The following is a 15,841-nucleotide window of genomic DNA, read 5'->3' on the forward strand; positions in this document are numbered from 1 at the left end:
GGAATTAATAATATAAATTTACCGGAAAAAAATCCCAAAGCAAGCGTTTCGTCGACGTTGGCCCTTAATTGATTAAAAATCGATCTTTCGCGACCTCTGAAACTTGCACATACTGAAAACAATACGACGCTACATTCTACGAAAACGTTTCTAAAATCTCAATCATGCTCGCTTACTTCGATTTCAATTCCATTGTTATCTTCTGTTTTTCGTATCAATTCTAACCACGATAATTAATCAATTTCTCGAACCACTTAAACAAATACTCATTTTTGTAACAAAGAACAAAAACGAGTATAGAGGGAAGAAAAATCGGGAGAAAGAATTTCGTTCAATGAGCGATCACGAGATTTATCTTTCGAAGGTTTCCGCCAAAAGTTTCAATCATCTCGAAAATCAAACATATCGGAGACACGATATTTTGACTTTCTCTGTCAATCGGAGAAATTCCGCGGATGAAAATCGCCCGCGATCGATGTTCTTCGATAGGAGAGAGCATCGTCTCGCCTGATGACTGTATTGCCACGTATCAATGATAAATCAATACGATTCCAGGAGAATGGCCACGCCACTGCGATCATCTGCGAATTCGCTTGCACGCGCTTATGCTGCTACTATCGAAGCGCGCAATTTAATGAATAAAAAAAAAAGGATTATGTAGAAAGAATGTCAGCTCCAAGCATTGCGGATATACGGCATACGATCTATAAAAGCGTTTCCAGGCGACTGCGAGCTCTAAACCAGACGTACAGCACTTGACGAGAAAAACAAGTCGGACTGTGCGAGCTTCTCGCGTTCACGTTCTTCATTCTTCGAATGTCGTGTCCGCGACGGATTTTTCTGAATATGTTCGTCTTTAATGATGTATCGTGCTTGCTTCATTACTGAAAATACACGTTATAACTGGAGCTACAGTGAATTATTTTTTTACTTCGTTTATCTTTTCCATTTAGATGTAGAATAGAATTGAAATTTATTTTTCATCTGGTGTTATTGAATTTTGACGAAGTTCGTTTTTAATCGTACATCGAAGTACTTTATCGTTAAACGTCGATTTTTACACGAAGAAGCGAAATTTCAAATTTGATGTCGTTTCTCTATTTAAATTGCTTAGCAAGTTTGTAACCTTTAATCATCATCGAACTTTTATGAGTTTTGCTTGTCTTTGATAACGTAGGAGGTTGTCCTATTATATCTAAAATATTATATTCATTGCTATATTATTTGCAATTAGATAGTATAAAAAATATTACTATACTGAATTTAATAGTATCTTTTAATTAATCTTTGTCTCGATATCGATCCCTTTTCATTTCTTTCAACTTTTCATTCCGCAAATAGTTCCTTACGAGCGCTTAATAACCGCGACTCGTCCAACTTGTCACGTCAAGTACCGTGTATAATTATGCGTAGTTCTTAGCAAAAAGCCCGTTCGAAATGCGTGTGTACAGAATCGTGCCACCAAACGAACGCGAACAACTCGTTATGATCGCGTTCGACCGGTGTATTCGCTGAAATATCATGGAAATCTCCATATTTACCTGACCCAGTGAACGAAACTTTTATTCTCGACGTTCTCTTTCTATTAAAAACACGTAACGAACGTTCTTAAACTCAAATATCGTCGATGTTAAAGATCGAGCAATTTCTGAGCAGACTGTGACAGAATCGAAGCACAGGCAGGGCTCGTTTCGGTTTTGTTGCAAGACGTTGCGAGCACAACTCGCGAAATAGCGTGTGTCATAGCAGTACACATGAAGCGCGTTGTTTCTTTGACAAATGGTGTGTCCAGCGTGATACAACTTATGTATGATACATGTATATATACATATGAGTGTGATACGTGTTCCTCTGTGACCACGATGTAGCCTCGACAGAGATCTTTCTCGACTAATTGATAAATGGTATTCGTCTAGCAACAACGATCTTTATATGCATAACAACGCAACAAGCGATCATGGGTTCACAAATCGATACGATTTGACGAGAAAGAAGCCGTGTACGTGTGAGGACGTTACGGTGAAAGTGATTTCTTGAATGATTTTTGGAAATTACTAGGTATATTGATAAATGAACAAGAATTGTCAAGTGATACAAACGATAAAGTTTTTAAGTAAGGTTTTTCTGCATATAAACGAGAAGGATTATATCTTGTAAAGACGTTAGAAGGTTGATATGTACTGTTTGAAACTTATAGAAATTATTTAATTATTTAATATTAAGAAACACACGGTGGAACAATACGTAACATTATTAGAGAGTAAATTCATACAGAATATGAATTTACGTAAACATTTGTATAAACCTATTCGCGATGTAATCATTAGACTGTGGGTTTTTATACACACAGACATAGAAATGGGATCTAAACCGAGATTTGCTTTACCCGCTAAATATGTATTATATATTTTCGTATATTATATACATTCTGTACAATGTTATTGTATTTCCTACGAATGCATAAACTCATGAAAATCACTTTCATCGCAACACAAATTACTACGTACCAGCACGAGAGACCAAACAAACGAACTCGACGATACATTCAAAAAAAGCTGACGCTTCTCAAATATGAGATTAAATCGATACAAGTGTCGATACGAAATAAGCGAGAACTGTAGTCTAAATGAGACACGGCTGGAAAGCTATTCCGTGTTATTAATTAGAAAACTCCAGTCAACGACTTGTCAGGAATAATCTGGTGAATATATCGACACGTGGCAACGAAACAAACGCAAGGGAATCGATGTACACCGTGGCACTGGTGAAAATTAGGTGTCTCGGTGGGTGGACGTTGCGCACCATCGGGCAAGTGAGTGACAGAAGTGTGTGTGGCCAATCGAATGGTCGTTTCGACCAATGCAAAGTAGAAATTGTGTAATGTCACGGCGTATTGTTCGTTCACGTATAGATAGGATGCGTTTTGTGGGCCACGTGTGTATATAGGGTGAGGTCAAAGCTATGTACAAACTGACAGCAGATGATTCTACGTGCAATAACAGATTCAAAATGTAGAACGTTTTTTTGGCAGAAGTTTAGTTTTTTTTAGAAAATTCATATCGGAAACTCGTTGTTACGTATTCGTAGATATATACGATCATAGTATAGTGGTAACGTATGGTTTTACATGACTTTTACGTGTTATTAGATGCAGAAGAGTGCAAAGGAAAATTTCATCAGGAATACATTATTTCGTCGATTGAGTGTTCTATAAATAAGTTTCAATATGACATTTAAACAAATGGGCCTTTTTCTAATTTGCTTACGTGTTCCAATTCAAGCTCTAAAAATATTAAACTCGTCCATTTATCGTCGTGATTTGCAATAGTTGCCGAGCTATTCACACGAATACGTTATCTATATATTAAAGATCAGAGCAATTTTCTCTTCTTCAATATAGAAAATCTCTAATAAAAAGAAACAGGTGTGAAATATTTTTCAGAAAACTATCCTATTCCAAATTCCCATTAAAATAACGATAATTGTTAACTGTATGAATGCATGAATTTTCAAAATTGCTTCCCCCCAAATCTAAATGTCCAAAAAAAAATGTTTGTCCCCACTTTTGATTTAATTTTGTACAAAGAATCATCTTTTGCACAATATTTCCAACTTCACCTTATATACAATATATGTGTGTATGTACACTAATCGTAGCCATGATCATGAGGTGTATAGAAAGTTGGAACAAAAAGAGAATACTTGTATAGGTGTGTACGTGCATGTGTTTGTTGGTGTGTGGTGTATGTGTATGCAGTTATTACTTAGCGTGACGTAACGTCTTACTTCTTTTTTCTTTTTCTTCCGTCCAAAACCTCCCTGAAATTGGAGAAACGGAGAAACAGTCGTTACACACAGAGAAAAAACACAGAATACGGATGTAGAGAGTTACAGTGACGGGGAACTAGGGTTGGGATAAGAAAGAAGATACAAAAATACTATAAAAAAAATACTAAATCTCGCTAATACACGATTATCGGAAGGAATAATAGTTAACTATACAATTAATATATATTATACGTAAATGTAGAGGATTGGGATTGAATCATAAAGCTGGGATTGATTGAGAAATATAATAGAAAGTGAGAATAAGAAACAGAAATTACACTACCGTTCATAAGCATCTGGACGATTTACCGCACTCCTTATACTAATACAAAATTTGATTGAATTTTATCAAATTTAGTGCAAATTAATTATAAATTTCTTAACGATTAAAAGCAGTATTTGTTAATCTTTTAATGAAATTGATAGACTATAGATTCAAACCGTCCATAAAATAATTTAGCAATAGTATAATTGTTTTCTAACAAGATACGTAATTAATTAATGTGTGTGTCGATTTTAAATATCGCTGCCTGAAGTAATTCCAGTACTTCCTATAAATATTTCTAAAAAATCTTAATGTAATTCATAATTGGAGAATTAAATAATTTGACTATAAGGAGTTTCTCAATTTTTTTACAGCAAATTAGCTTCCAAAAATCTATATTACACTATTGGATAGTAATTGTAATTCTTCTCTTCCTTAATTAAATAACTGAGTGACATTCCATCATCATGAATAAATGTCCAATACTTGGAAACAGTAGTGTGCATACATATTGATATAAAGACAGATATATGTATATAAACTTCATATGCGGAGTTATATTCGTTGAAATCTATACATATATCATATATATATATATATATATCTGATCATACATATATATACGATACGAAGGATATTCAAGCGAGAGGATCGCGGGATCAGGCAAGCTAGGTGAGAAAGGAGGATATAGAGATCGAAGCGTACCAATTGATACCATCTCGCTTCTCTCTTTCCCTCTCTAGTCTTACTCTACGGGGTTATATAAAAGAGACAGTGAAAAGAAGTTCTGTTAATTAATCGGGAAGATCGAATTTCACACTCTTAACTATGTAGGTCTCGAATCGAGAAATACGATCTATATTTTATTTGAAATATGAAGAATATATAAGAATATTTTCTAGTTAATTATAAACGAACACATCCGCGTAAATACACGAGCTATTGTAATTAGAGCTTTGGTGAGAGCTTGTGTGAACATTATTAAGGTCTTTCCGATCGTATAACAGACTCCAAATACGTTTTAAGAAACTTTATCTAGCAAAACATTTTCTACGAAAATTCTTCAAAACACTTAATCACCCTTTTTTTGTTTCACGTAGTGGCAATAAAGTTATTATAATACTACGAGAAATTGGATCAACATCGAGGATGTTTCACTAATCTTCTTACGGAATTTTTTCCTCAAATGTATTCATAATATCGGTGTTTACGTTTCTTTTTTCTCTTTTGTTTTCTAATAGAAGAAAAATAAAAAAGATTTTTGGGAATAGAATAAAGGGTAATAGAACGTAAGAATACTTAGTAAAATTTCTTGCAAAAATATTAACGATAACGCACGTATACGAAGCTAGGCAAGATACGGATAGATATTATTGACCCGCACTACTAGAATGTAGCGGAGAGAGCGTGGAACAATACAAGGGGCAGCAGACCGTCTATAGTCAGACGCGCTTATAAGAACGTCACGACTAGAAATACATCTTCCTGTAATTTTCTATACGTGCGATATTTTAAGATTTCTTTCTAATAAAATTACAATATTAACGTAATCTTTAAACATTATAAAAGCAAATGAAGACAAAAATCAATAATAAACATAAAATTCCTGAGTGTCTGATTAACAATATAAGGAGATGAATAAAAATTCTCAGTTCATTACTGTTCCACGCAATAAATTTCTAAAACTAAATTAAAACGGATTTAGAATCATGTATAAATGAGTATCTTTTTTAACGAAATAAATAACGTTCAAACCAGATTGAACGAAGAAGCAAGTATAACTAATATGTCTAGTTAATTGTAGTAACTCTAATTGACGAATCATTAAATCGAAAAGTAATTTAACTAACATTTTCTATACGTGTAAAACTGGTAAAAGGATTAAAGTGTCTTTAATTTGAAAAATACATTTAACTGATACATTCGTTAAACAAATGAATTTCTGGATCAAGAAGAAATTTGAATAAAACTCGGCAAACAAATAAAATCTCTTGAAAAGGGAAGAGAATTAACACCGATACGATAAGTACATTGATGAAAAGATCGTTCCATAATGAACTTACCAGTGAAAGACCCAGCACAATTAATATTATCTATATACGATGGCTACGTAAGTATACGGTTAAGGGGCGGGAAATACTACAATACAGCGAAGAGCATAGAGGGAGAGAGAGAACTACGACACAGCGATATTTATATGTATATGTACGTATAGAAACAGGCACAGATAAGTGACACTGCAGACATCGAGCTCGTACGCGAACATATCTTTGGTAACACAGAGAACAATACATTAGTCGACGACAGTCCTGTTTAATATATATATATTATATATATATAGATTATATATTACATATATATATATATATATATATATATATTATATATATAGACGTATATAGGCAGATACAGACAAAAGTCGTCGATAGGATAGGCATGTATTTTCACTACGTTCAGCAGTAAATCAAGCAAACAATCAACGCGACGGGTAGCGACAATCGGTTGTTCACAAGAGGATTAGGTAGAAACACCGCAGCTTGACGTATAATTATATATGTATATATATAATATAGGTAGATAGAGATATGGTTTTGTGAACATGAAGAAACAGATCTCACAAAATACGGCACTGCAGCTATGCAAAATAAAGGTACGTCCAGAAAAAAAAAGAAAAAAAAGTACAGAAAAAGACGAACAATAATTGTAAACGTCCATTGAGCCTCACGGACAACACCGTGATTAATTAACATATTTAAGATCGATTAATATTTCATCATTGAAAAATCGTTGACCAGCCCGTGAGTATAAAATTTGTTACGCAAGTAAAGTTATTAAAAATGTTACCATCTGATTACTTTTCATTTTTGTGACATTCTTTGTTACTATCGACGCTCGTTCTGATGATCGTTTTGAATTTAATTTCTTTTTCTATGAAGAGATATCAATCGGTTCTTAAGTAAACAAACGTGATTACTGGTGAAGAAAATCATTAGTAACGCACTTAACAGCGATGCTTGTACGTTCGAGGTCTCGCTATAGAGATCTGTAAAGTAGAACAACCTGTGTATCGATGTTAATAAGCACGTTACGTAGAACGGTCGTATGTGTCTTCTTGGAACTCGTCTAACTGGAAACGCGAATCACCGAATATAACGCGGTCGTTCTTTTTCTTTCAATCGGATTTTCATCGTCCTACGCTATATCCAGAGATTTATCGTTCACGTTACAGTGTCAATGGTCACGTATTTTTGGCCATGTACGTGGATAGCACGTAAAAGGGACATGTGGTTTTATGGGAGATTGAGTTGGATTGAACGATTGTTCGAATAATCGACGAAAATGATTCACGTCCATTAAAATAACAGTCGAAAAATTCTCGTTAAATTGTATGAATCATACAAACTCCTCCAGTTCTATGTAAATCAGACAAGCTGTTGCAACACGAGATTTCTGCGAACTATTAACTATTAAATTTCTCTGAAATTTCTGCTTCTACCAAAGATCCATTAATGAATCACACTATCTCATATTCAACTGTAGGAGTCAATAAATCATTCGAATTTCTCAATAGAAAAAAAGATAGCGAATAAAGAAGTATCATGGATGAGAAACATTCGTGAAAATTGTTCGTCGATTAAATCGCCAAAAATGGAAATAGAACTGAAACTTAAAAATAGTATAGATTGTTTCGTAATTGAAAATGTAAAATATATTGAAAAAAAGACAAAAAAAAAAAATGAAAGAATCCTAGTTTCTAGCCAGCAACGGTCCTTTCGAATCGATGCTCGCGACTCTACATGTATAAAGTAGGCTGAAGGAAACACGGCCGCGTTCTTACCTCGCCTTCCGCTCTCTTCTTCTCGAGCTCCTTCTGCTTGGCATGTTCCTCGGCGATGCGAGCCTCGATCGCTGCCAGGGACTCCCGCGTGAACGGACGGAACAAACTTCTTTCTTCCTCTGATACAGAGTCAGAATCTTCGGACATTGTCTAAGCTGCACACAGCTGAGCCACCTTCCTGGACACGACAATTGTTGTATTTTAATTATGTAAATATCAATTATCGTCCTTTAACATTAATAATTCTGGCATTACTTGATATTAGAGATATTTGTTTTTTGATATTAATCATTCTAAGTGTATAGGATAATGTTCTTCATTCTGGCGTATTAAGTAATTTTCTTAATTTGATCATTAAGGATATTATTCTTCGGTGTTAATCATCCTAACGCATTAAATAACATCCTTAATTTGATACTAAGAGTATTGCACGTTTTTTGATACTAATAACATTAGTGTTAGATAATATCGTTTTTAATTTTTAGGTTTTAATATTCGTGTTTTCGTTCATTGTGCTTTGATATTCAGTTTCTATCAGATGTTTCAGGGATGCGAAAGGAAATATAATTAATATAATTACCATTAAATCGGGATTCAAATTATTCCCGTGTTTCCAACGGTAATTAGCCTAAAACTTATCTCCTGCGTAATTATTTTCATCTAGAAAAATGAATAAATCGGTATATTTTCTTGCGAAAAGAATTTCATTTTAGTAACCAATATTTCACCTATTACAACGAGAAAAGAGTCCTCAAAGTTTTAAAATATCTATAATTGACCTTAAATTTAGTTATCGAAGAGATGTCGATAAATTTTTTTCTCTCCCTTTGAGCTCTATTATGGCCGACGCTAATAGTTCAACCAATCTAATAATTCTATTTTTATTCACTTCTATTGACCATAATTGACCATAGATTGTACCGCTGTAATTATAAATTGATAATAACAAATTACTAAGTAAGTGGAAAAACCAATAATGGAAAGTGTTTGTAGGCATTCCTTTAAAGTGGATGGATATTCGCGAAGCCAGGGTTATACACGACTCTAAAGAAATTGTAGGCTGAACTTATTTCTATAATGGGATGGCACACTTCGAGACCCTCTTACCCAGGTCTATGTCTCAGACCACTTAGTAATAAACTTCACGATGCTATCGATATCATAGAATTTCGTGTTAAATTGTCTCAAATGCGAGGAATTGAGAGTATATGTAAGTATACTCTTTTATAACTTAAAACGCTTCAAACTTTGGATTTATATTCAATCCTTGCTCTCTTTTACTGAAATTATCCATAATTATCCATGAAACTGGAATTATCCGCTCTTATACCTCTAAGAAATTTTTATTAACCATTAAACTACTGACTATATATTTTATCTACAATAGTATTTATTATATATTATATATCGTTGATGTATTATTAATATTAATTATTATATTATTTATAATACCTAAAAGTCTTCTTTCTTTATCTCAAAATTCGTATGAAATTAGAGTCTAATATGGAATCAGAATTTTTTTACATTTTCTAATTAATTGACTATTTAAATATATGAAAAAGTATTATTTTTCAACGCTAGGTTATTGTGTAATTTCCAAAAAAATTTTTCTTCCGTATAATTTTCTTTCTCCCTTTCAAAATTCCTGTGAAATTGCAACTCAATGTAGAATTAACATTTTTTACAATTTCTCGAATCAGTCAACTATACGGAAAGCTATTATTTATCAATGGTAGGCATCGGTGTACGACGAAGTAGTCCAACTTTTTTCGATCTCAGGATCTGTCGCGACATTCTGATTTGTCTGGTGCACTTAAAAATTGGAACACCGCCAACACGAGTTTTATCGCATTGAAACGAAAAGCCCCGTTGTAGGATCAGCTCCAACTGAATTATTAAACATTGTATTATTGAAAAGCCATGAACAATGTAAGACCGAGTTTAAGTCACAAGAATGAAGCACGAAAACACTAGTTGAATCTGATGAATGCTTTTGTGAATAAGGAATTAGATCGGAAATATAAGGTTGTAAATCCGTATTCAACTAAAGAATGCTTCGTTTCAGTGATACAACAAGAATTTATAATGCTTTATATGTTCTATTTGAGGTTTTTTGATATTATTTAAAAAATGTATTTTAATTAGACTAATTTACAAATGTAAAAATTATTAAGAGAATCAAACAAATTTTAATAAATTTCTGTGATTCGATTGTAAAGTTTCATCAATTCACGTGACATCTCAGATTCGCTTTAAATGGACAATATAATTCCGTAAATAGACATACTAATATCTAGTTCCTGAGGACGCCTGTAAACGGAAATAGAAAGCTCATTAAGTATGCATGAGATTTATCGAACAGTCAACTTTCAAGCTCATTCAGTGTCCTCAAAATCGAGTTGGAACGATCAGATCATAGGAGATAACAAGATAAAGGCAATTTATTATTCTGCTTTTCAACTATGTTTGTTTGTTTTATATAATAATAAACTCGTTTCACTCAGAGGGATATATTCTATATGCATGTTCAAAATATTTTAAAACAGAGACGAGAAACATTAATATCATAAGAAAATTTACTTCTTAAACTTTTGAAATTATTATTAACTTTTAAATTATTATTCGACGAAACCAAATGTATCTATATTTCTTTTTCAATCGTATACAATCGTGTACTATAATATTATATACCATTAACGCGTAATTACTCTTGGCTGCTATCACGTTGTCCCATTTCCATTTCTCTCTTATATTATAACGCTCCAGATTTGTATAGTCAGGGCCAAAGATTTCGGTAACTCAAGGACATTAATTCAGTTCCTCCACCATCTTTTCAATTTTGGAGACACTAAAATACAGTTCTAAATACAGTTATCTACGATTTTAAATAAAACGCTAACAAAAGATGGCAGATAAAAACTCTAAAATATACACAACAGAATTCCAAAAACGTGAGCAGAAAATCGCCTCTAGCACGTGATGAGGATGACAACCTTGAGATTCTGAAATATCTCTCATCCTAGCTGTACCATACCTCAATATTCAACCTAGTTTGAACCAACTACCAACTACCATCGATTTCTCCTCTTAATATGTTCCTTACCAGCTTTCAAAATCTTTAGAAATTTTTTACCATTACTTTACGCTATCACAAATTTTTTATCCTCTTTTGACTATTTTACTAGGCGTTTTGTATTTTTTTTCTTTTTTTAATTCGAATATGTTAGGTGATTAGAAAATCTTTTATAATCATTAAAAAAAGAAATAGTAAAACAATTCATCTTATAATAATCCACAATCTGAACAAAAATTTGTTTATACATAGTTATATAATATATATTTATCAGGACTTTTTCCTCTGTTTGAAGAGTACTAACTACCTTTCAAATTCGGAGTCCTTCTTTCTAGTAGTCTGTATACGAGTATTTATTTCTTGTAATTATTATCCGATCAAAAGAATTCTTGCCGGTTGAATCTCATTATGCGAACGTTAACTCCTGTTATATCAGTAGAAAAAATAAATAAATTTATATGAATTCTAGTCATATAAACCATGTCCCCCAAATGCAACAAATGAATGAAGTTCGACTTATACGATGAAGGAAAGATAAGGATTGAGAATTGTAAAGGAAGATAGTACATATCAATCAAATAGAAGAGGAAATTCTTAATAAATATGCACCGGAAAATTGATGTCTTCGAGCTTATACATACAAACTATCGCTTTTTCTGGTGAAAAGATTTAGAAGATTACTGGAAGATTTCCAAACAGTATAACACAGACTAATAGCAAAAAAAAGTATATTAACAACCTAAAGAACGTTTAAACAGTCAATATCATTGTCAGTATTTAAGGTTCTCAACAAGGTGTATCAACAACATACGAAATTGATCGTCGAGGGTACCGATAGTGTTAAGAACCTTAAATATTGACAATAATACTGATTCTCTGAACGCTCCTTTAAACATTACGAACGAGATAGTCTCTCAAGCAGCGCACCAATTCCACTTCATACACTGACGAGACGGTGACGAGCCTCTTAATAGCCTATCGTTTATTTTACAAATATTGTTCGGGTTTCTGAACAAAGAGCAACGTACCACTAAAACTACGACCGATCGAAACACGAGAACAGTGAATACTCTGTGAAAAGTGAGTATACACCTTGAAGTTGCCAAATTTATTCAAAAACTCTTACACATACTCTGCATAAATTGAAACTCGATGAAAACATATACACTGTATGTATTAATACAAACGAATAGTACAAGAACATATAACAGTACAAAATAAGTCTATCGTATACAGGCAATTAAATATTGTACTCATTTTAGTATGGTATATACTCGCTTTTAACTCTGATTGTATATCATTTCCAATCTAACGTGCTTCAATTCCAGAAGATACTCACTTTTGATCGGTGCTAACAGTTCCTGAAGTGTAATGTGCGCGTATCCCACGATGCGGGGGGGTAATAGAGTGGCTGCTGTGGTGGCTGCGGCTGTGGCTGACGAGGACGAGACCGATGCTGGGAACCGCGCGACTTGCCGGCTAGAGGCCGGTACGTGGGCGTCGATTCGGAATGCGTCGTGCCGTCGAACCGATTTGACGACGCCGTTACGTACGATCGGACGGATAAATGCGACTCGTGCAGCACGTCGACTGCCGATCTACCGATGCTCTTCGTTTCCCTCTTATTCTTCTCGATCGCCGTGACGCCTCTGATAATATTTTCCTTACTGCGCACACTACCGCTACTTCTAACGATGCTTCTTCTGACTTTAACGCTAATACTGCTGCTGCTCCTATCGTTGATGATGATGTTACTGTTGCTGCTACCTAAATCTCGTTCCGACGAAATGGCGACGAGAAATGACGAACGCGCTGCGGCAGTGCGTGCTATGTCGGGGACCGTCCAACGCGAACCAAGATTTTTCATGTCCGACCTGCGATTCGAATACACCACTGTATTTTTCAGTTGCTTCTAAAATGATTTGGTCTTTTATTGTTTCTTGCTTCGGGGAAGATGGGACGCTCTCTTGATGTTTAAATTTTTTAGAATCTTATAAGGAATTCTTGTATTTTTACAATTAATATGTATGAATATATGATAAGAAATCTTTCAGTAGCTGCGAAAAGTATTTACACGTTATTGTATTTATTGTACCAATATAATAATCAATAAAGTCCAAGTATATTAAATTTCGTACCATTTAGCAGTACTCTCTTATGATTACATATTATGAAAATATGTAATAATAGAATTTGATAAGAATCGCTTTATTGGAAGATAAGAACATGTGCAAATACTTTTTGTAGTCATTGTATATGTTTGTAATAGCATAGGCAATTTCGTGGTGTTTTTAGGTTTGTAGAACGTATAATGTTAATTGTTAAAAAGGAGTATTGTAATATAAGGTTCTTGGTTTTTAATTTTCTAATGTAGCAAAAGTCTACACAATTTTATGGTATTATATTTGTGGAAGTGTGAGATTATGCAGTGTATAATGTTATGGCCGTGTTGTACCAACAGTTTTTGGGATTTTATGAGGAGAATTTTCATGAAATTTTATGGTACGTGTTTGTAAAAATGTACGCAGAAAGTAATATATTTAATGTATTCTAACGTAGTCTTAAGAATTATGAAATTTTCTGAAGAAATTTGTAATTCTCTTAGGATTGCTACATATGGTACATGTATATATAAATATTGTACTGAATAATATAGTGAAACAGTTGTATTAATATTGTATCTATAGATTTTGAAATTCTCTAGGAATTTTATGATACACATTTGTTTAAAACTAAGTTTATATAGTGAATAATACCCTGAAAAAAGCTATTTTAATATAATATTTAAAACTTTCAGAATTCTATGTTGTATAATTTTTTTTGCGAAAAGACTATTCTAATATTGCGACTAACATTTCGCGTTGTCTGATGAGGAGAGTAAACTACTGTGGACTGTTGTTCACTGTTGAGTGGAAGTAGATTCGTACCATCAGTGAACAGGCACAATACTTCGTTCAAAAGTCGACTCATGTATCGTTTAAATAGTTGCACAACAATTATTTATTAGAATTATTGATAAGAAAGATTGTATTTTTATCTCCAAGTATGTACCTCCAAATTACTTATCAAATATTTTCTTAAAAAGTGCATATAGAAAACATATAAGACCACATCCACATTCTTCATATACCCATTCGTGTCATACTCACGTGTGAATGAAGCGACGGGTGTGATCAATCCGTTATTCGAAATAACATAGTCTGATCTTCGAGTCGATCGATACTTATCTACAACAGAAGCAAAAATCTGCATAAGAAACCAAAATTCAATGCACTTCTTTAATAACCACCCATAATACACCCATAGAAATTCGCAAATAACATTCAGCATACCCAAACTGTTACGATACATGATAAAAATTTTTATACATTTTTACAATGAATGAAAAACTTGAAAAGTGGTATATTTTCCAAAACGAAGTAATAATATACAGATACAAGGAACTGTAATATCCATATTTATCCAGAGAATTTAGTTATGAATTTTCAAATCTTTATAATTACATATAGAAAGATATCTTAATATTTGCAAGCATACAGATTTCTCACAGACAAGGTATAGCTGTTTTAACGTTGGAAACAAAATTTTAATCATAGTATCAGAATTTTGTAATACATATTTTGGATGGTATACGCAATCTTATAGTATTTTTAATTACATAAGGTATGTAATATTAATTGTTAGAGAAGATATTATAATATACCAAACCCGGGTTCTTGGTTCTCTAACGTGGCAAAATTCTACACACTAAAGATGTATGTACCAAAAGTATAATTTTATACATATATCGCAAAACATTAGGAAGAAAGATATTTTACCATTAAACCGAAACATTTGCAACAAATTTAAACAAATTAACATAAAGCACGGTTTCCTCGAATCGAAAATTTCATCACTCGTATCACTCTTCCTCCGAACCCCTCTAAATAACATCAATCTATAATTCAACAAACAAAAAGCTCATAAAAAAATAAAGGCAGAAATAATAATAAAAAAAAGAAGAAAGAATGAGAAATGAAAAACTTAAATCAGCCTCGAGGATCGTATACGTATACGCGACGTTTTCGGGCGGAATATCTTTTGGCAGCGAGCGGCCACTCGAGAGTTTTGTCGTTCGTGAAAGAGTGCGGCGTGTTCACGCATATTCACGACAACAAAAATTTACACGGAGCATGCGATATAGAGGCGGCTCGAGGAAGGGTGTCGGTGGTCTTTGACCGAGTTTCGTGCGGTCGATCATATTCCGCCGGAACTCGGTCACGCGCTTATGCATCGGTGTCGTCGTCGCGGCGCCAACGGGCGAACCCGCGCGCGCCCATACGCAAACCAGGAAAAGTAAGAGTGAACGGTTGATTGCCAGTGGTACGGGTATACGCAGGATCGGACAGCGCCGAGTAGCCGCCCGAGGAAGGACGAAGATGCCCGAGGCAATTTAAGGACGACCACCAACTAGCAATACGTACCACACAGGAGAATTGCAACTTAATTCGATTACGCTAATTGCACCAGCGTGCAATTTTATTCGTTTTAATTCCGGACCGCTAAATCTGACGATTGCGAAGTTCTGAGGGAGTAGCGCGAGATTTTCTAACGGACATTTTTGGTTTGTAATTATAAAAAATGTTAATTAATTCTCTGCAGGCAAACGAAATGTTACGTTTGAATCCCTTTGAGTTTGAGTTTCTTTCTTTCCAGTAGAAATTATTTTTATACAAGATTGTAATATTAACTATCCGTAGGCAAGAGGAATTTTACCCTTCTTTGTGAAATGAAATCTTTGAAATACTATAAAAAGAAGTTTTGTTTTTATTAAAAAATATCTTGAATATGTATGATT

At 33.7% G+C, this 15,841-nt stretch overlaps 1 protein-coding gene across 35 annotated transcripts in view; it reads right to left on the reverse strand.

Annotated features, from left to right (window-relative positions):
- Nucleotides 1-15,841, reverse strand: part of LOC100642930 (sodium channel protein para) — a 68,050-nt gene that overhangs the window by 42,773 nt on the left and 9,436 nt on the right. For 23 of the 35 annotated variants that reach the window (XM_020864547.2, XM_048408553.1, XM_048408550.1 and 20 more), the window contains exons 2-5: nt 14,154-14,231; nt 12,344-12,878; nt 7,932-8,109; nt 3,787-3,819 (exon numbers count right to left, since the gene is read on the reverse strand). In XM_020864547.2, the coding sequence (XP_020720206.2) occupies nt 3,787-3,819; nt 7,932-8,078 (180 nt within the window). In that variant the 5' untranslated portion in view covers nt 8,079-8,109; nt 12,344-12,878; nt 14,154-14,231. The remainder of the gene's footprint in view (nt 1-3,786; nt 3,820-7,931; nt 8,110-12,343; nt 12,879-14,153; nt 14,232-15,841) is intronic. The other 12 variants (XR_007225098.1, XM_048408570.1, XM_048408563.1 and 9 more) reach the window with 1 other exon arrangement.

This window comes from Bombus terrestris, chromosome 9 (genome assembly GCF_910591885.1).
Source record: "Bombus terrestris chromosome 9, iyBomTerr1.2, whole genome shotgun sequence".
NCBI classification, from domain to species: domain Eukaryota; kingdom Metazoa; phylum Arthropoda; class Insecta; order Hymenoptera; family Apidae; genus Bombus; species Bombus terrestris.